The sequence below is a fragment of the Rhinoderma darwinii genome, unplaced genomic scaffold (assembly GCF_050947455.1).
Source record: "Rhinoderma darwinii isolate aRhiDar2 unplaced genomic scaffold, aRhiDar2.hap1 Scaffold_535, whole genome shotgun sequence".
NCBI classification, from domain to species: Eukaryota; Metazoa; Chordata; class Amphibia; order Anura; family Rhinodermatidae; genus Rhinoderma; species Rhinoderma darwinii.
In genome coordinates, this window is record NW_027464084.1 from 276,017 (window position 1) to 297,616 (window position 21,600).

At 53.4% G+C, this 21,600-nt stretch overlaps 2 protein-coding genes across 6 annotated transcripts in view; one reads left to right on the top strand and one right to left on the bottom strand.

The window, feature by feature from the left end:
* The window catches only part of RECQL (RecQ like helicase), a 16,795-nt gene extending 940 nt beyond the window's left edge, over positions 1–15,855 (bottom strand). The window contains exons 1-15 of one of the 4 annotated variants that reach the window (XM_075848882.1): positions 15,771–15,855; positions 15,445–15,540; positions 14,161–14,198; positions 13,543–13,875; positions 12,557–12,736; positions 12,345–12,451; positions 12,062–12,260; positions 11,247–11,413; positions 10,675–10,756; positions 10,450–10,598; positions 9,984–10,101; positions 7,099–7,237; positions 2,732–2,823; positions 1,993–2,212; positions 1,400–1,520 (exon numbers count right to left, since the gene is read on the bottom strand). In XM_075848882.1, the coding sequence (XP_075704997.1) occupies positions 1,400–1,520; positions 1,993–2,212; positions 2,732–2,823; positions 7,099–7,237; positions 9,984–10,101; positions 10,450–10,598; positions 10,675–10,756; positions 11,247–11,413; positions 12,062–12,260; positions 12,345–12,451; positions 12,557–12,736; positions 13,543–13,875; positions 14,161–14,182 (1,929 nt within the window). In that variant the 5' untranslated portion in view covers positions 14,183–14,198; positions 15,445–15,540; positions 15,771–15,855. Of the gene's footprint in view, positions 1–1,399; positions 1,521–1,988; positions 2,213–2,731; positions 2,824–7,098; positions 7,238–9,983; positions 10,102–10,449; positions 10,599–10,674; positions 10,757–11,246; positions 11,414–12,061; positions 12,261–12,344; positions 12,452–12,556; positions 12,737–13,542; positions 13,876–14,160; positions 14,199–15,444 lie in introns of those variants that run through there. The other 3 variants (XM_075848883.1, XM_075848881.1, XM_075848884.1) reach the window with 3 other exon arrangements.
* A 131-nt stretch (positions 15,856–15,986) lies between these two features.
* GOLT1B (golgi transport 1B) lies at positions 15,987–20,848 on the top strand. Of its 2 annotated transcripts, XM_075848894.1 has the most exons (6): positions 15,987–16,118; positions 16,935–17,026; positions 18,895–19,073; positions 19,151–19,232; positions 19,987–20,018; positions 20,399–20,848. In XM_075848894.1, the coding sequence occupies exons 1-5, from the start codon at positions 16,094–16,096 to the stop codon at positions 19,993–19,995; spliced, it is 387 nt and encodes a 128-aa protein (XP_075705009.1). In that variant the 5' UTR covers positions 15,987–16,093; the 3' UTR covers positions 19,996–20,018; positions 20,399–20,848. The 2 variants fall into 2 exon arrangements, with proteins under 2 accessions (XP_075705009.1, XP_075705008.1); XM_075848893.1 differs by lacking the exon at positions 19,987–20,018.
* The last annotated feature ends 752 nt before the right edge of the window (positions 20,849–21,600 follow it).

Here is a 21,600-nt window from a genome sequence, read left to right on the forward strand (position 1 = left end):
GAATGTATCACTCCCATCATCCCTGACCGAGGAGCTCACAATCTAATCTCCCTCACACACAATGTATCACTCCCATCATCCCTGACCCCAGGAGCTCACAATCTAATCTCCCTATCTCACACACAATGTATCACTCCCATCATCCTGACCCCAGGAGCTCACAATCTAATCTCCCTATCTCACACACAATGTATCACTCCCATCATCCCTGACCGAGGAGCTCACAATCTAATCTCCCTATCACATACAATGTATCACTCCCATCATCCCTGACCCAGGAGCTCACAATCTAATCTTCCTCACACACAATGTATCACTCCCATCATCCCTGACCCAGGAGCTCACAATCTAATCTCCCTATCACACAATGTATCACTCCCATCATCCCTGACCCCAAGAGCTCACAATCTAATCTCCCTATCACATACAATGTATCACTCCCATCATCCCTGACCCAGGAGCTCACAATCTAATCTTCCTCACACACAATGTATCACTCCCATCATCCCTGACCCCAGGAGCTCACAATCTAATCTTCCTCACACACAATGTATCACTCCCATCATCCCTGACCCAGGAGCTCACAATCTAATCTTCCTCACACACAATGTATCACTCCCATCATCCCTGACCCCAGGAGCTCACAATCTAATCTCCCTATCACACAATGTATCACTCCCATCATCCCTGACCCAGGAGCTCACAATCTAATCTCCCTATCTCACACACAATGTATCACTCCCATCATCCCTGACCGAGGAGCTCACAATCTAATCTCCCTATCACATACAATGTATCACTCCCATCATCCCTGACCCAGGAGCTCACAATCTAATCTTCCTCACACACAATGTATCACTCCCATCATCCCTGACCCAGGAGCTCACAATCTAATCTCCCTATCACACAATGTATCACTCCCATCATCCCTGACCCCAAGAGCTCACAATCTAATCTCCCTATCACACAATGTATCACTCCCATCATCCCTGACCCAGGAGCTCACAATCTAATCTTCCTCACACACAATGTATCACTCCCATCATCCCTGACCCAGGAGCTCACAATCTAATCTTCCTCACACACAATGTATCACTCCCATCATCCCTGACCCCAGGAGCTCACAATCTAATCTCCCTATCACACAATGTATCACTCCCATCATCCCTGACCCAGGAGCTCACAATCTAATCTCCCTATCTCACACACAATGTATCACTCCCATCATCCCTGACCCAGGAGCTCACAATCTAATCTCCCTATCACACACAATGTATCACTCCCATCATCCTGACCCCAGGAGCTCACACTCTAATCCCTCGCACTGGGGGTTATCCGGTATATATTTGGCGGGTCTATAGAACACACATTATATATGACACCCGGGCCGGTCCCTCACCTTGGTGGTGCCGCTCCTCATGGTGATGACGACGGCCGGGTTGCCGCTCCGCAGCGCGCTCGCTTTAGGCCCCTCCTTAATGTAGGAAATTGTGGCAAAAGCCGTGAAACTGAAGTCTTCCCTGAGGAGAGAATTAAAGGGCCGGTACAATGAAAATAACTTCCGCCTACCATGAGATGTTCTGTCACTTTCTAATAGACCATGTTCCGTTTCCTCACTATTCAAGATCTCTGCTTGCTGTCAGTGACTGGGACCATTAATAGTTTACATCCAGAAGCTGGAAACCCGTCCTGACCTAAAACTTCACAGCTGAGGATCTGTTACACTGTATCTGTCAGGTAAACACCGCAGCAGACATCTCTGTCCTGGACCCGGGGGATCGATCTCTAGGGCCGGGGGAGGGTCAGATTGTCTCCTACTGTAAACAGAGCGATGGAGGGAACGCGTTCCCAAGTCCGGTCTACAGGAGGCGGGGCCAAGATGGCGGCCTCCTGGATGAGATGTATCTAATGATGACGTCAGATACGCGGGGGATGGGAACGTCATGTCCGGTGGTCGGGTCTGGGGATGATAGGGGTAGTAGTGGCTCTTACTTGATGTATTTCTGGAGCAGCAGGTGGGTGATGATTCTCTCCAGCTCGTTGCGGGGCAGTTTCGGGGGCAGGACTTGGGCGACGCGCAGTTTGGCGGCTCCTTTCCCCGTCCAGGCATCGATGAGCTTCAGCGGCGTCAGCTTCTCGTCCCTCTGATCGGCTTGCTGCAGGATTTTCACGATGTCTCTGCCGTAATCTGTGATGTCGACGTCTTCGCAGTCTAGAAACAGAACGTAAGATCCGTGCGTATCCGGCGCTAGCGAGTGACAGGGGGGCGCTAGCGAGTGCCGGGGGAGGGGGGGGTGCTAGTGAGTGACGGGGGGGGCGCTAGCGAGTGCCGGGGGATGGGGGCGCTAGCGAGTGACAGGCGGGGGGCGCTAGCGAGTGACAGGCGGGGGGCGCTAGCGAGTGACAGGCGGGGGGCGCTAGCGAGTGACAGGTGGGGGGCGCTAGCGAGTGCCGGGGGAGGGGCCGCTAGTGAGTGACGGGAGGGGGGGGGGCGCCAGCGAGTGCCCAGCGGGGGAGGGGGGCGCCAGCGAGTGCCCGGCGGGGGAGGGGGGCTAGGGAGTGACCGGCGGGGGAGGGGGGCTAGGGAGTGACCGGCGGGGGAGGGGGGCGCTAGCGAGTGCCGGGCGGGGGAGGGGGGTGCCAGTGAGTGCCCGGCGGGGGAGGGGGGCTAGCGAGTGCCGGGCGGGAGAGGGGGGCGCTAGCGAGTGCCGGGCGGGGGAGGGTCACTCACTCTTCTCACTGCTGCAGTTATCGCACATCTGATGACACTGCGCCGCGTCCCAGACTTCATCAAAATGCTGAGCGACGAGGACGCGCCTGCACCTGGGACAGAACGACAGCCGATTCATTATAAAACACGGAGCATCAGACGTATAAGTATCGGAGAGGCGGCGGTCCTGTCTGGCATGCTTAGTCTTGTAGTGCTCCTGCGCACTAGATCTGTCCTGTATATTATCACATCTGATAGTCGGACGCCTACGTTACACTCCGAGTGCAGCTCCACCTCCCACGCGTTTCACCCTATTCCGGGTTTGTCATCTCATTGGCGGTGGCAGCGAGCGCTTCTTTTCGCGTTTCTTGTGTATCAGTAAGACCCTCCCCTTCCGGCGGTTCGGCCGTCCAATCACTGACAGGTTTACTTCCTCACCCTTCAGGATCCCCAGCCTCTCATTGGACGGTTTCTATTTCCATCATCCTGGGATGTTTATGCGTCTTCCCGATTGGTCTAGAGCTCTGTCAGTCACTGCGCTGAGTATTCGTTCCCATGTAATATGTCGTCACATTAAGTTCAATCATCAAATCGGAGTCAGATCTCCAGGAGCGGTAACATCCGGGTGTCATCTCCGCAGCGCAGCAAATATCAATGTTCAGCGACAGCGGCGGTCCGGGGGTTAATGCTGGTCATTTAGAAGTGGAAACACATTTGTAATATTCTTACGTTTTCCAAAGTGGCCCCGTCCCCAGATCCTGCCGCGGGGCCCTTGACGGGTGACGTCACCCTCTGCTCTGCCGCTTTGTTGATCTTGAATTATTTTCCGGGTTTACGACACGTCTCTTGGTATGGGCTGTTATGTTGTAGCGCGCGTGCGTGGCCCCGTCAAGGGCCCCGCGGCAGGATCTGGGGACGGGGCCACTTTGGAAAACGTAAGAATATTACAAATGTGTTTCCACTTCTAAATGACCAGCATTAACCCCCGGACCGCCCGTTCATGAGGATCTCCGGCTGACATCTTGGCTCAATACTTTCTGATGTAGATCCAGAAGCCTCAGTATAGGGGAGGGGGTGATATATAGGGGAGGGGGTGACATATAGGAGGGGTTGATATATATAGGGGAGGGGGTGACGTATATAGAGGAGGGGGTGACATATAGGGGAGGGGGTGACATATAGGGGAGGGGTTGACATATAGGAGGGGTTGACATATAGGAGGGGTTGATATATATAGGGGAGGGGGTGACATATATAGAGGAGGGGGTGACATATAGGGGAGGGGGTGATATATAGAGGAGGGGGTGACATATAGAGGAGGGGGTGATATATAGGGGAGGGGGTGATATATATAGGGAGGGGGTGATATATATAGGGGAGGGGGTGATATATATAGAGGAGGGGTGACATAGAGGAGGGGGTGACATATAGGGGAGGGGGTGATATATAGAGGAGGGGGTGACATATAGAGGAGGGGGTGATATATATAGGGAGGGGGTGATATATATAGGGGAGGGGGTGATATATATAGAGGAGGGGTGACATAGAGGAGGGGGTGACATATAGGGGAGGGGGTGATATATAGAGGAGGGGGTGATATATAGGGGAGGGGTTGACATCCTATGGAAACGTCGGTGATCGGGATCCGGAAGATGAGATTATATTATTCACACCTCAGAACACCTCCCCCGCAGCGACTGATCTCACTTTATTATCCATCTGGACTCAGTTTGTCCGCCCCCCCCCCCCCCCTTGGTCTCGACTTGCTGGATCCCCTGGAATATTCTGGCCGTGGAGTCCCCCCGTGTGTCCGCCGCGCAGGTCGGGATATTGCGCTGTCCTCGTAGTCTCTAACGCGTCTTCTAAACTCTCTTTTGGTTTTACCTCGATCGTCCTTGGGGCACGCGCCTTGTGCCGGGTAGATCACCCCCTGGACTGAGTGTTTATTGGGGTCTCCTCTACCGGTCCTCGCGCTGGAGACCACAATAGACTGACGGGCCGGGCAGTTCCCCCGTCTGTAGGTCTCCGGAGGTTTCCGATTTAGCCGGAATGTTTCACCAGCAAAATGGCTGCCGAGCAGTTTATTATGTCTGAACGTGACCTGTGGTCCCTCACTAAGGCCGGGATCACACGAGCGTGGTCGGTCCGTAAATGAAGGAACATATTTCAGGCGCAAGTCCCGGACCGAATACACTGCAGGGAGCCGGGGTCCTAGCTCATACATACAGTGAAGGAAATAAGTATTTGATCCCTTGCTGGTTTTGTAAGTTTGCCCACTGTCAAAGACATGAACAGTCTAGAATTTTTAGGCTAGGTTAATTTTACCAGTGAGAGATAGATTCTATAAAAAAAAAAACAGAACATCACATTGTCAAAATGATATATATTTATTTGCATTGTGCCCAGAGAAATAAGTATTTGATCCCTTTGGAAAACAAGACTTAATACTTGGTGGCAAAACCCTTGTTGGCAAGCACAGCAGTCAGACGTTTTTTGTAGTTGATGATGAGGTTTACACACATGATAGATGGAATTTTGGCCCACTCCTCTTTGCAGATCATCTGTAAATCATTAAGATTTCGAGGCTGTCGCTTGGCAACTCGGATCTTCAGCTCTCTCCATAAGTTTTCGATGGGATTAAGGTCTGGAGACTGGCTAGGCCACTCCATGACCTTAATGTGCTTCTTTTTGAGCCACTCCTTTGTTGCCTTGGCTGTATGTTTCGGGTCATTGTCGTGCTGGAAGACCCAGCCACGAGCCATTTTTAATGTCCTGGTGGAGAGAAGGAGGTTGTCACTCAGGATTTGACGGTACATGGCTCCATCCATTCTCCCATTGATGCGGTGAAGTAGTCCTGTGCCCTTAGCAGAGAAACACCCCCAAAACATAATGTTTCCACCTCCATGCTTGACAGTGGGGACGGTGTTCTTTGGGTCATAGGCAGCATTTCTCTTCCTCCAAACACAGCGAGTTGAGTTAATGCCAAAGAGCTGAATTTTAGTCTCATCTGACCACAGCACCTTCTCCCAATCACTCTCACAATCATCCAGATGTTCATTTGCAAACTTCAGACGGGCCTGTACATGTGCCTTCTTGAGCAGGGGGACCTTGCGGGCACTGCAGGATTGTAATGTGTTACCAATGGTTTTCTTGGTGACTGTGGTCCCAGCTGCCTTGAGATCATTAACAAGTTCCCCCCGTGTAGTTTTCGGCTGAGCTCTCACCTTCCTCAGGATGAAGGATACCCCACGAGGTGAGATTTTGCATGGAGCCCCAGATCGATGTCGATTGACAGTCATTTTGTATGTCTTCCATTTTCTTACTATTGCACCAACAGTTGTCTCCTTCTCACCCAGCGTCTTACTTATGGTTTTGTAGCCCATTCCAGCCTTGTGCAGGTCTATGATCTTGTCCCTGACATCCTTAGAAAGCTCTTTGGTCTTGCCCATGTTGTAGAGGTTAGAGTCAGACTGATCATTGAGTCTGTGGACAGGAGTCTGTTATACAGGTGACCATGTAAGAGCTGTCTATAATGCAGGCACCAAGGTGATTTGGAGCAGTAACTGGTCTGGAGGAGGCTGAACTCTTAATGGTTGGTAGGGGGTCACATACTTATTTCTCTGTGTACAATGCAAATAAATAGATGTCATTCTGACAATGTGATTTTCTGTTTTTTTTTATATAATCTATCTCCCACTGGTAAAATTAACCTAGCCTAAAAATTCTAGACTGTTCATGACTTTGACAGCGGGAAACTTACAAAATCAGCAAGGGATCAAATACTTATTTCCTCCACTGTATATACCACGCTAGGAGTCCCTGCCTCGCTGCGGGACAACTGTCCCTGTAATCATGTTTTCAGCAGTTCCACGGAGAGGCAGGGACTATAGGGACCGAACATGCTCGTATGAGACTAAATCTCAGGTCTTCATCCTCCCTCAGGATACCCCCGCGCCTATTGATTACATCCCGGGACCCATCGCAGGTCCCTATGATGCGTACGGTGCCCCCTGTGTCAGGAGGTCACTTCTCTTCTGCATCGTCACACACGTCCCTCAGGATTTTATCCGGGTGTCCCCTTTATCTGAATCTACATCTCAAATCTCTCGCTTGTACCAGGAACGACAGACGAGCGTCACATAAAACACTGCAGACCCCCCCCCCCCACCCTGCCCCCGCTCCGGAGTCCGGCACCGATACAGCAGCCATTCCGGTTATCCACCTATTAATGGATCATTACAGGGGTTGGGGATGTGACATTTTATATTTCTATTGTACTAAATGTGGGGAGGGGGCAGAGTCAGTGCCCCCCCCGGATACACGGAGGATTATATCCCATGCCCCATCCTATACGGCCACACACTGTATATAGAGGAGCGAGCACTGACCTCCTCCAGTCCTGGCAGTATCTGACCATCTCATAAAGCTTCTGCTGCCCGACGTTCTCCATCACGACCATAGAACTGATCCGGAAGATGTCCCCGAACCCCGAATATAAAATACAGTCCGCACGCTTGTCATCCCGGCCTGTGGAGGGGAGGGAGAGACATATATATATATATATATACACACACACTATGTACAGGTCACAACCACACAGATACATCATCACTGTAACGAATCACAATGTAATTATATTATATATCAGTGATGTCAGTAAAGGGGCGGGGCTGTGACAACCTCTCACACATGATATACAGGCTGGTTGTCAGTAGTAATAGATGAATAGCTGTGACTGTATATAAGATGTGTGGATCTCATGTCTGATCACATGTAATTATATTATATATCAGTGATGTCAGTAACAGGGGGCGGAGCTGTGACAACCTCTCACACATGATATACAGGCTGGTTGTCAGTAGTGATAGATGAATAGCTGTTACTGTATACAAGATGTGTGGATCTCATGTCTGATAACAATGTAATTATATTATATATCAGTGATGTCAGTAACAGGGGGCGGGGCTGTGACAACCTCTCACACATGATATACAGGCTGGTTGTCAGTAGTAATAGATGAATAGCTGTCACTGTATATAAGATGTGTGGATCTCATGTCTGATCACAATGTAATTATATTATATATCAGTGATGTCAGTAACAGGGGGCGGGGCTGTGACAACCTCTCACACATGATATACAGGCTGGTTGTCAGTAGTAATAGATGAATAGCTGTCACTGTATATAAGATGTGTGGATCTCATGTCTGATCACATGTAATTATATTATATATCAGTGATGTCAGTAACAGGGGGCGGGGCTGTGACAACCTCTCACACATGATATACAGGCTGGTTGTCAGTAGTAATAGATGAATAGCTGTTACTGTATAGAAGATGTGTGGATCTCATGTCTGATCACAGTGTAATTATATTATATATCAGTGATGTCAGTAACAGGGGGCGGAGCTGTGACAACCTCTCACACATGATATACAGGCTGGTTGTCAGTAGTAATAGATGAATAGCTGTTACTGTATATAAGATGTGTGGACCTCATGTCTGATCACAGTGTAATTATATTATATATCAGTGATGTCAGTAACAGGGGGCGGGGCTGTGACAACCTCTCACACATGATATACAGGCTGGTTGTCAGTAGTAATAGATGAATAGCTATTACTGTATATAAGATGTGTGGATCTCATGTCTGATCACAGTGTAATTATATTATATATCAGAGATGTCAGTAACAGGGGGCGGGGCTGTGACAACCTCTCACACATGATATACAGGCTGGTTGTCAGTAGTAATAGATGAATAGCTGTTACTGTATATAAGATATGTGGATCTCATGTCTGATCACAATGTAATTATATTATATATCAGTGATGTCAGTAACAGGGGGCGGGGCTGTGACAACCTCTCACACATGATATACAGGCTGGTTGTCAGTAGTAATAGATGAATAGCTGTGACTGTATATAAGATGTGTGGATCTCATGTCTGATCACAGTGTAATTATATTATATATCAGTGATGTCAGTAACAGGGGGCGGGGCTGTGACAACCTCTCACACATGATATACGGGCTGGTTGTCAGTAGTAATAGATGAATAGCTGTTACTGTATATAAGATGTGTGGATCTCATGTCTGATCACATGTAATTATATTATATATCAGTGATGTCAGTAACAGGGGGCGGGGCTGTGACAACCTCTCACACATGATATACGGGCTGGTTGTCAGTAGTAATAGATGAATAGCTGTGACTGTATATAAGATGTGTGGATCTCATGTCTGATCACATGTAATTATATTATATATCAGTGATGTCAGTAACAGGGGGCGGAGCTGTGACAACCTCTCACACATGGTATACAGGCTGGTTATCAGTAGTAATAGATGAATAGCTGTGACTGTATATAAGATGTGTGGATCTCATGTCTGATCACAATGTAATTATATTATATATCAGTGATGTCAGTAACAGGGGGCGGGGCTGTGACAACCTCTCACACATGATATACAGGCTGGTTGTCAGTAGTAATAGATGAATAGCTGTTACTGTATATAAGATGTGTGGATCTCATGTCTGATCACAGTGTAATTATATTATATATCAGTGATGTCAGTAACAGGGGGCGGGGCTGTGACAACCTCTCACACATGATATACAGGCTGGTTGTCAGTAGTAATAGATGAATAGCTGTTACTGTATATAAGATGTGTGGATCTCATGTCTGATCACAGTGTAATTATATTATATATCAGTGATGTCAGTAACAGGGGGCGGAGCTGTGACAACCTCTCACACATGGTATACAGGCTGGTTGTCAGTAGTGATAGATGAATAGCTGTGACTGTATATAAGATGTGTAGATCTCATGTCTGATCACAATGTAATTATATTATATATCAGTGATGTCAGTAACAGGGGGCGGAGCTGTGACAACCTCTCACACATGATATACAGGCTGGTTGTCAGTAGTAATAGATGAATAGCGGTTACTGTATATAAGATGTGTGGATCTCATGTCTGATCACAATGTAATTATATTATATATCAGTGATGTCAGTAACAGGGGGCGGGGCTGTGACAACCTCTCACACATGATATACAGGCTGGTTGTCAGTAGTAATAGATGAATAGCTGTGACTGTATATAAGATGTGTGGATCTCATGTCTGATCACAGTGTAATTATATTATATATCAGTGATGTCAGTAACAGGGGGCGTGGCTGTGACAACCTCTCACACATGATACACAGGCTGGTTGTCAGCAGTGTTGTGTAGTATTTGGGGTGTAGATCTCATAGATCTCGGGGTTACCTGCTCGCCCGCTCTCCTGGTAATAGTTCTCCATTGATTTGCTCATCGTGTGATGGATTACAAATCGCACGTCCGGTTTATCGATCCCCATGCCAAACGCCACGGTGGCCACAACGACCTGCGGAGAACGGGTCAGTGAGGACATTATAGTGATGACCCCCAGACATAATCATGTGTATTACGACCCCCTGAGCTCTATGGTTGCTGTAAGTGATGGAGAGCAGAGAATAGCGCCACCTGCAGGTTATACAATGAAAAGCAAATCACAGAATATATAAAGTCCCCGGTAAATAGGACAGAGCAGAATAACGAGGTCCATTCCGTTGTTTCCTGATCACCTGACCCTGCATCTGTTGGTGTGGAGCGTCACCCGGCTTTCCCAGACTCCTGACCGGCAGTTCTGCTTAGAGGCGGGATGACAACCTGTGAGATCCATGTTGGTTGTCAGATAAGTAAGTGCACCCACCTGGATCTTGTTTTCCGTCCAGAGCGTGTGGACTTTCGTCTTGTCGCGCGGTTCCATGTTGGCGTGGTAGGTGCCGGCTCGGACGCCCAGTTTTTGCAGATTGATTGTGACGTGTTCCGAGTCTTTCTGAGAAAAACAGTAAACGATTCCTGAAAAAATGACAAAGTGTTAATAAGGGACTTGTGTCTCCGCTGTGCGGCGGTCCCTGGGAGCGGCGCACGTCACCTGACTGCCCCTGGTACCGCCCACTAATCAGCTTCACAATGTTCTCTATGAAGTCGCCGGAACTCGAGGGTTTAGGTCGAACCTGGAGGAGAAAGTCCCAATGTCAGTGACGTGTGACAGACCAAAGCCTGAGGCTGCACCACTGAGACCCACAGACACCAGGCCGGACGTGGACAGGGCGGGGGCCGTAGTGCAGCCTCAGGCTTATATTTACATTACCCCATTATATACACAGGACCCCCGGATCATGTGCGGTCACGACCGGCTCCAAACAGAGCATATTCTGGACAGCTGACCCCATGATGGGGGGGTATAAAGGGGGCTGCCCGGCATCTCTGGGGGTCACACACAGCGACTCACCATCCCCCCTCCCTCTGCAGGACTCGGTAAGTTACACTGACGTCCTGGGACTTTCGGAGCTGCTGACAAGCTTCATTTCCCCAGCAGCAGTGATTGGACGACGGGCGGCTCCGCAGCAGTAACAGTTGATCCGAGCAGTGTCCCCCTCCCCCAGATCAGTGTACTGTCCCTGTACCGTCAGACGGCAGAGATAGTCAACGAGCCGCTCGTACCTCGTAGAACAGGTTGGGTCTATTGAAGGAGGCGGTGAAGGTCAGCGGCCGCGGCACACACAGGATCTTCTGGGCGTCCTTCAGAACGTGGCTGGTGGCCGTGGCAGTCAGTCCAATCAGCGGGGCGTTGGGGAACTGGCGCTTCAGGATGCCCAGAGTCTTGTAGTCTGGAGGGAGATGGTCACAACATCATCATCATCACCAATCACCACCGATCATCATCATCACCAATCACCACCGATCATCACCAATCACCACCGATCATCATCATAATCATCAAATCATCATCATCACCACCGATCATCATCAAATCATCATCATCACCAATCACCACCGATCATCACCAATCACCACCTATCATCATCATCATCATCAAATCATCATCACCAATCATCATCACGGATCATCATCATCAATCACCACCGATCATCACCAATCACCACCGATCATCATCATCATCATCACTATCCCCATCATTATCATCACTATCCCCGTCATCATCATCACTATCCCCGTCATCATCATCATCACTATCCCCGTCATCATCATCATCACTATCCCCGTCATCATCATCACTATCCCCGTCATCATCATCATCACTATCCCCGTCATCATCATCATCACTATCCCCCGTCATCATCATCATCATCACTATCCCCGTCATCATCATCATCCCCGTCATCATCATCACTATCCCCGTCATCATCATCATCACTATCCCCGTCATCATCATCATCATCACTATCCCCGTCATCATCACTATCCCCATCATCACCATCACCCTGACCTCCAGTCACCAGTTGTAGGGTTCTCACCGGGTCGGAAGTCGTGCCCCCACTGGCTGCAGCAATGAACCTCGTCAATGGCGACCCGCGCCAGCCGCCCCGCCTGATACGCCTTCTCCAGCCGGGACATGAACAGTTTACTCTTTGCGACTTTTTCGGGGGTGACATAGAGCAGTCTGAGGCGCGAGTCCTTGTCGATCATCTCTCCGTGCACCCACTTCACGTGATCCTGCAGCAAAGACACAAGCGGCGCGCTCAGCGCGGGGGTCCTCTCAGGGTCCAGCGCACTCACACCCCTCCCCCGGACACAGACCTTACTGCTCGCAGCGTTCAGGGACGTGGCCGAGACCCCCAGGCGCCGTAACACCATCAGCTGATCCTCCATCAGGGACACCAGCGGACAGACCACCAGGGTGAACCCTGAAAACAAGACAACGGGGCAATATCATCCGACCAGGCCCCCCACAAGATGATGTTATATATAGTCCGGAGCAGGGGGCGGGGCAGTGACAACCACGGTCTCACCTTTCGAGCACACAGCCGGTAACTGGTAGCAGAGACTCTTCCCCCCGCCCGTCGGCATAACCAGGAAGACGTCTTTTGCCGCCATTGTGGCGTTGATGGTCTCCAGCTGTAAGTTCCGGAAGGTGTCGAGCTGGAAGGAATTCTGGAGCTCCTCCCCCACCTTCTGAGACCACGGGAAATCTGGAGGAAGAAGAGGAAGAAGAAGAGGAGGAGGAGGAAGAAGAAGAAGAAGAGAGAGGAGGAGGAAGAGGAGGAGGAGGAAGAAGAGAGACGAGGAAGAAGAGAGACGAGGAAGAAGAGAGACGAGGAAGAAGAGAGACGAGGAAGAAGAGAGACGAGGAAGAAGAGAGACGAGGAAGAAGAGAGACGAGGAAGAAGAGAGACGAGGAAGAAGAGAGACGAGGAAGAAGAGAGACGAGGAAGAAGAGAGACGAGGAAGAAGAGAGACGAGGAAGAAGAGAGACGAGGAAGAAGAAGAAGAAGAGGAGGAGGAAGAGGAGGAGGAAGAAGAAGAAGAGGAGGAGGAGGAAGAAGGAGGAGAAAGAAGGAGGAAGAAGAGGAGGAGGAAGAAGAGGAGGAGGAGGAAGAAGAGGAGGAAGAGGAAGAAGGAGGAGGAAGAAGAGAGAGAAGGAAGAAGAGGAGGAGGAGGAAGAGGAGGAGGAGGAAGAGGAGGAGGAGGAAGAAGAGGAGGTCAGTATCACAACACACACACCGGAAACCTTCACACAATTCCCCATTGTAGCGCCACCTCTGCTGTGGAGGAACGCTGCAGACCAAGGAATTGTGAGAGGCGTCTGAAAGTAAAGCAGGGCAGCAATTATCTCCGCCTGGGAAAGCTGGGTGACAAGAACGTCCGCGTTTACAGCGACTGTCCCCGGATTTCCTCCTCCTGAGCAGTGAACCTGCCGCATATCTCTGTAGTGCAGCGTTACCTCTCAGGGGTCTGGGAAAGCTGGGTGACAGTCGTGGCTGGTCTTATATTTCACCTTGCTTGTTCCAGTCCTCGGCAGGAGTCGAGGTTTCGGCGCTGGTCCCGGCGTCCTGGCGCTGGATCTTGGTCTTCAGCGCGCTCTTCCTCTCTTGAAGCTCCTGCTGCCGCTCTAGTAGCTCCTGGATCTGGACCTCGATGGCCCCCAGCTCAGCGGTCACATCCTCCAGCTCCGCCTCCAGCTCCTCCCCCGGCTCAGCGGTCACATCCTCCAGCTCCGCCTCCAGCTCCTCCCCCAGCTCAGCGGTCACATCCTCCAGCTCCGCCTCCAGCTCCTCCCCCAGCTCAGCGGTCACATCCTCCAGCTCCGCCTCCAGCTCCTCCCCCAGCTCTGAGGGCGGGAACAAGACGTGGAACCAGAGACGTCGCCACACACAACGCCGCGCGCATCTACACAGGAACGGTTATTCTCTGTTCACACCCAAAGCTCTGGCAGTCACATGACCTAACAGCGGCACCTGAGCCCCCACAATGCACTGCTCTCCGGTAACGGGAGCGGCAGGAATGTGAGATTCGCTTTCTGCCTGAACAGAGAATAAAACAAGAACGACGACATTGAAGATTTTACGTAGATGAACCGCGGGCAACACGGAGTCACATGACGAGCAGTACGCACCTGGAAGCTCGCCGGACGCCATGTTCTGCTGCCAGTCACTGCAAGGAAACCAGAGGAGAGGTCAGCAACATGGGGGTCACAGGCGGGCGCTGCCGGGGGGGATCACATGGGGGTCACAGGCGGGCGCTGCCGGGGGGGATCACATGGGGGTCACAGGCGGGCGCTGCCAGGGGGGGATCACATGGGGGTCACAGGCGGGCGCTGCCGGGGGGGTATCACATGGGGGTCACAGGCGGGCGCTGCCAGGGGGGATCACATGGGGGTCACAGGCGGGCGCTGCCGGGGGGGTATCACATGGGGGTCACAGGCGGGCGCTGCCAGGGGGGATCACATGGGGGTCACAGGCGGGCGCTGCCAGGGGGGATCACATGGGGGTCACAGGCGGGCGCTGCCAGGGGGGATCACATGGGGGTCACAGGCGGGCGCTGCCGGGGGGGTATCACATGGGGGTCACAGGCGGGCGCTGCCAGGGGGGATCACATGGGGGTCACAGGCGGGCGCTGCCAGGGGGGAATCACATGGGGGTCACAGGCGGGCGCTGCCAGGGGGGAATCACATGGGGGTCACAGGCGGGCGCTGCCAGGGGGGGATCACATGGGGGTCACAGACGGGCGCTGCCAGGGGGGATCACATGGGGGTCACAGGCGGGCGCTGCCAGGGGGGATCACATGGGGGTCACAGGCGGGCGCTGCCAGGGGGGGGATCACATGGGGGTCACAGGCGGGCGCTGCCAGGGGGGGGGGAAATCACATGGGGGTCACAGGCGGGCGCTGCCAGGGGGGGGGGGGATCACATGGGGGTCACAGGCGGGCGCTGCCAGGGGGGGGGGAAATCACATGGGGGTCACAGGCGGGCGCTGCCAGGGGGGGGGAAAATCACATGGGGGTCACAGGCGGGCGCTGCCGGGGGGGGGGGGTATCACATGGGGGTCACAGGCGGGCGCTGCCAGGGGGGGAATCACATGGGGGTCACAGGCGGGTGCTGCCAGGGGGGGGTTGGGTCACAGGCGGGCGCTGCCAGGGGGGGGGTTGGGTCACAGGCGGGCGCTGCCAGGGGGGGGGTTGGGTCACAGGCGGGCGCTGCCAGGGGGGGGGTTGGGTCACAGGCGGGCGCTGCCAGGGGGGGGGTTGGGTCACAGGCGGGCGCTGCCAGGGGGGGGGTTGGGTCACAGGCGGGCGCTGCCAGTGGGGCCACAACTGCAGGATCCATCATGGCCGCCACATTATAACCACACAAGAGGACATGAGAAGCCGCTTCCGCCCTGCCCGATCCATCACCACTGACCGTAAAGCACTGGGGTCCAGATGAAGCCGCACGGCAGATTTACAGCAGCGTCAGTGACTTTATGACGCGCCGTAGATGGGACGTTACCGAGACAACCTAATAATTACGTCAGTAAAGTAAGAAAAACAATAGAAACGTGACATCACAGCGAAGCATTTAAAGGGGAACTCCACCCAGACATAAACCATGGAGTCATCAATCTCTGACACCGCTTATCTCCGCGGAGAACACCCGGCGAAATGATCGAACTCATCAAGTGGAAGTCCCCTTAAAGAAAAGCAAAGAAACCTGACAATATAGCGGGAGGGCCACTGCCCAGACCTTACCGGGTAAATCACACCACCCCTCCCGGCTCCCAAACTCAGACAGCCGGCGTCACAGCCAATACTGACCAATCACAGAGCGCGCCTTCCTTACGCGTCACACCAAGCGCCGCTCTGGATTGGTCCGCCGACAGTGGTCTCTGATTGGTCCTGTGAGACATTTGCTCCTCCTACCCATGGGAGGGCTTTGTGATGGAGCGCCCTGATTGGTTGATGATTCGGCGTTGCTGTGCGTGTTTCCGGAAGACGTGGCCGTTGTGTCCCGCCGGGTTTTCCCTGATTCCCGGACACCCCGAACATCTCCAGTCACCCCGGCAGCCGCCATCATGATCTCCCTCTCCGACACCCAGAGTAAGAGACGCTGCTGCCCGTTATCATGTGTAATTACCGGGACTGTTCTATGTATCAGTGACCTGCGGTGGAACTACAACTCCCAGCATGTGGTGATGGTCCTTAGTGGTCAGGGCATGCTGGGAGTTGTAGTTCCACGGATACACTCCGTCCTCGCCCCAGGAGCTGACCCTCTAGATCTGACCCCTGATACAGCGGCAGCCCGTGTGTATTCCGCTCCTGGGGGTCATTCACGTCTGAGCCGCGTCTTTCCAGCGCCCACTCACTGCAGCTTCATCGCTACACTTTGTTTTTCACCATTTTGAGATTTCCGCTTGCTGTCAGTGAATGAAAATATTTACTGTTTACATCCAGAGGCTGAGCTCTAGTCCTGCTCACACAGCTGAGGGTTTGTTACCGTTGTATCTTGTCTGAGCTGAACACCTGGACTCCAGACTGATACATTGTAACAAACCGTCAGCTGTGGGAGCAGGACTAGGTCGGGTTGGACTCGGTGGCAGGAGCCGTGACATCAGTGTGAACAGAGACTTGGTACTTGGCTCGGGATGTAAACGATGGATGTTCCCATTTCCTGACTGCAAGCAGAGATCTTAAATTTGGGGAATAAAAACACAAAGTCCATAAGAGAAGATTTTTATAATTGATCTTATCCAGCGGCCAATAGGAAGTGTGCGGGGGAGGGGTCGCTGCCGTCACATTCAAAATGGCACAAATCTCACAGACGTCTCAAGAAGTTCCATAGGATAAAGCGGAGCGGCGAATAGTGGGGGAGGGGCAGCGAGGTCTCGCGTCTCACGGTTTCCCTTCTTTCTGCAGAGATCGGGATGGGTCTCACCGGCTTTGGCGTCTTCTTCCTGTTTTTCGGGATGCTGCTGTTCTTTGACAAGGCTCTGCTCGCCATAGGAAACGTAAGTGTGGGGGGAAGGGTGGGCATAATAGCGGGCGCAGTATATGAGGAGGGGGGGGCGCAGTATATGAGGAGGGGGGGGCGCAGTATATGAGGAGGGGGGGCGCAGTATATGAGGAGAGGGCGCAGTATATGAGGAGGGGGCGCAGTATATGAGGAGGAGGCGCAGTATATGAGGAGAGGGGGCGCAGTATATGAGGAGGGGGGGGCGCAGTATATGAGGAGGGGGGGCGCAGTATATGAGGAGAGGGGGCGCAGTATATGAGGAGGGGGGGCGCAGTATATGAGGAGAGGGGGCGCAGTATATGAGGAGAGGGGGCGCAGTATATGAGGAGAGGGGGCGCAGTATATGAGGAGGGGGGGCGCAGTATATGAGGAGGGGGGGCGCAGTATATGAGGAGGGGGGGTGCAGTATATGAGGAGGGGGGCGCAGTATATGAGGAGGGGGGCGCAGTATATGAGGAGGGGGGCGCAGTATATGAGGAGGGGGGGCGCAGTATATGAGGAGGGGGGGCGCAGTATATGAGGAGGGGGGGCGCAGTATATGAGGAGGGGGGGCGCAGTATATGAGGAGGGGGGGCGCAGTATATGAGGAGGGGGGGGCGCAGTATATGAGGAGGGGGGGCGCAGTATATGAGGAGGGGGCGCAGTATATGAGGAGGGGGCGCAGTATATGAGGAGGGGGGGCGCAGTATATGAGGAGGGGGGGCGCAGTATATGAGGAGGGGGGGCGCAGTATATGAGGAGGGGGGGTGCAATATATGAGGAGGGGGCGCAGTATATGAGGAGGGGGCGCAGTATATGAGGAGGGGGCGCAGTATATGAGGAGGGGGCGCAGTATATGAGGAGGGGGCGCAGTATATGAGGAGGGGGCGCAGTATATGAGGAGGGGGGGTTCAGTATATGAGGAGGAGGGGGTTCAGTATATGAGGAGGAGGGGGTTCAGTATATGAGGAGGAGGGGGTTCAGTATATGAGGAGGAGGGGGTTCAGTATATGAGGAGGAGGGGGGGGCAGTATATGAGGAGGAGGGGGGGGCAGTATATGAGGAGGAGGGGGGGCAGTATATGAGGAGGAGGGGGGGGCAGTATATGAGGAGGAGGGGGGGCAGTATATGAGGAGGAGGGGGGGCAGTATATGAGGAGGAGGGGGGGCAGTATATGAGGAGGAGGGGGGGCAGTATATGAGGAGGAGGGGGGGCAGTATATGAGGAGGAGGGGTGGCAGTATATGAGGAGGAGGGGTGGCAGTATATGAGGAGGAGGGGGGCGCAGTATATGAGGAGGAGGGGGCGCGGCAGTATATGAGGAGGAGGGGGCGCGGCAGTATATGAGGAGGAGGGGGCGCGGCAGTATATGAGGAGGAGGGGGCGCGGCAGTATATGAGGATGAGGGTCCGCGGCAGTATATGAGGATGAGGGTCCGCGGCAGTATATGAGGAGGAGGGGGCGCGGCAGTATATGAGGAGGTTAGGCAGTATATCGATCGGGCGGTGTGATGTTTCGGCGCTGTGGGCGGCTCCGGTGTGATGTTTCCGGCGCTGTGGGCGGCTCCGGTGTGATGTTTCCGGCGCTGTGGGCGGCTCCGGTGTGATGTTTCCGACGCTGTGGGCGGCTCCGGTGTGATGTTTCCGGCGCTGTGGGCGGCTCCGGTGTGATGTTTCCGGCGCTGTGGGCGGCTCCGGTGTGATGTTCCGGCGCTGTGGGCGGCTCCGGTGTGATGTTTCCGGCGCTGTGGGCGGCTCCGGTGTGATGTTCCGGCGCTGTGGGCGGCTCCGGTGTGATGTTCCGGCGCTGTGGGCGGCTCCGCTCCGGTGTAATGTCCTGGGGCGGTGATGCGGCCGCCGCGCCCTCACCTCTGGTCTCGTTTCAGGTGCTGTTTGTGGCCGGTCTGTCCTTCGTCATCGGTCTGGAGAGAACTTTCCGCTTCTTCTTCCAGAAACATAAAGTGAAGGCCACGGCGTTCTTCCTGGGGGGGGTGCTGGTGGTCCTCATCGGATGGCCGCTCGTCGGGATGGTCCTGGAGATCTACGGCTTCTTCCTGCTCTTCAGGTGGGGGCGCGGCTCTTGTATAATGTTGTGGCCCCCGGGAATGCTGGGAGTTTTCTGATTGGTGTCTGTGTCTACAGGGGGTTCTTCCCGGTGGTGATCGGCTTTATAAGGAGAGTTCCCGTCCTCGGATCCATCCTGAATCTTCCCGGAATCAGCTCGGTGAGACCCCCCCCCCCCCTCCAGTAATGGCTTCCTTCTCCCCCCTACGAGCCGCACGGCCGGCCCCCAGTGGCTGATAACAGGGAGTAATAGTGTAGCGTCCCTTTTACGCTGTGACTATTTTTTAGATATAATACAGTGCGGCGTCACTTGGGGATCGGTCGTCTCTTGTACGGATCATGGTATATGTGGAGCGGGGCCCTTTAATGGCGGCTCTTGTCATTATCGGTGTATAATCTCCAGCCGCCCTGCAGTCATGTGACCAGAGCAGAGCGTCTCCTGTGCACGGTCAGTATAGATGCTGCCAGCAGGTGGCGCCATGTGATCTGTAATAAGGAGCCTGTGATGTCGTTATCTCGGGGCCTCGCTGCGATCACTGCAGGGGGCGCTGCTTACAGGTCAGAGCAGGACTAGGTCACCCTATGAATGTTCCTAGCCCACTGACAGCAACCAGAGATCTTGTAAATAAGGAGGAATTGAGACACACAGACTAGTAGAATGTTAAGTTCTGGTAATGTGGGAGTTGTGCCGTCCCTGTGATGATGGGGGGAGTTGTCCTGTAGTGTGGGCCTCACGGCAGAGGTTGGGATGTGGTGAGATGAAGTGCAGTATAAATAATGGGGGATGGGAGTATGTGGGTCACCCCCGGGGTCCGCACTGTGACGTCTATTGACCGCGCTGAAGACGACGTGACGCCATTTTGCCGGTGGAGGAATTTACAAAGAACTTTTTTTTTTCTCTCCCGTTGGTAAAGCCCACGTAGAGCGCGCCGGAGCCGCAGCGAGGGTCAGTAACCGCTTCTCTATCATTGCTGCATGTCATACTGTCACTGACTGAGGCCACGGCGAGGACCGCCAGAAACGGACAGCCGCTCTCCTGCAAGACGCCGTCACTCCTTACACGGGGCGCGGCTGTCACTTTCCGGTGAGGTCATTTGCAGCCAGTAGCGTCTCCCGGCGGCCGCCATATTGCTCGGTGCTGTCCGTGGAATGTGGCGTTACACGAGGGCTCCCGCCGCATGACCGCCCACAGAAGCCGTCGTCGGCTGTAGCCGCAGTCCCGGCATTATTCTAGGGCCACTGGATTAGAAACGTTTCTAGATTGCGCTGAATCATCGGACGGCGGTTTCTGTCGCCTGATTTGTTCCTTTTTCTCTTTTCTTGCAGCTCGCTGATAAAGCCGGAGAGAGTAACAACATGGTGTGAGCGGCGCTGGGGGCGGAGTCACCTGTTACCACCGCCGTATCTGAACTTTTATTCATCATGTCCGGTGGGCGGAGCCTCGGCCTCCGGGATCCACAAACCTCATCGAACATTCTGTACAAAACTTTATTTACAAGACGATTTTTTTTTTTTATTATTTGTTGATGAATCGGAGGCGGCAGAATCCGGAGCGACCGCGGCGCCGCCTGCTGTAACCGGCACTTAAAAGGAATTTTTATTTATAGAAGAGCGGAGGAAATCCGCGACACTCCTGTTACCGCCGCTGCGCGCGTGACCTGCACGGACGCTGCGCTGGATCGGCTCATTTTTAAAAAGCGAAAAAAAAAGATTTATAAAAAAAAAATCCGAACATCAGGTCATGACCGCGCGAATAAACCGTTTTTGTAAATATGATCCTGATCCGAAGCCGTGGTCCTGAATCTGGTGGGGGAGGGGCACTGGGAGGTGGGGGAGGGGCACTGGGAGGCGGGGCTTAGGTGGGGCGGGTCTTATGTGTTTGATTGTTCGTCTGTTTGTTTCTTGTGCAGAAGGTGAAAAAATAAATTTCTCAGTCGCACGACCGGAGCGCGGGAACCACATCACACGGGAGGATCCCCATACCCCCCCCCCCCCCCCCCCCGCTGACTCCCCCCTCAGGTCAGGATTGTCTTATGATCCCGGCGGACGGCGGATCCGTTTTGCGCCGTGCGGTAATGATCGACGACGCGCGAGCAGATTACGGTACTTACACTCCGGATCCTTACGTGGTCGTGCGCGCGGCCGGGATTGGTGGATTCACCGCGCTCGTTTACTGGTTGATCCGGTGTGGATCCTGTGATTGGATAAGAGGTGAAATCCCACCCTGGTTCTTCACTCTGATTGGATGAGACGCCACTAATGAGCGAGGTGATCTAACGTACGCACTCCATTCGCCTCATCACCCCTGTAGACGCCGCCAGTCAGTAACGTGTGTCGGGGAGGCGGGCGCGCTGCTCAGGGGCCGTTACTATCTAAGGGTTAGAATATGCGCCGGAGTGTCATACACCGATTATCAGCGCACCGCGCAAAACTTTACAGGACGGGATCTACAATCATAAGACAATTCTGCTGAGGGGTGGTCACAGGGTCTTCTGCTTCCCGGTGGGGGGGTTCACAGGGTCTTCTGC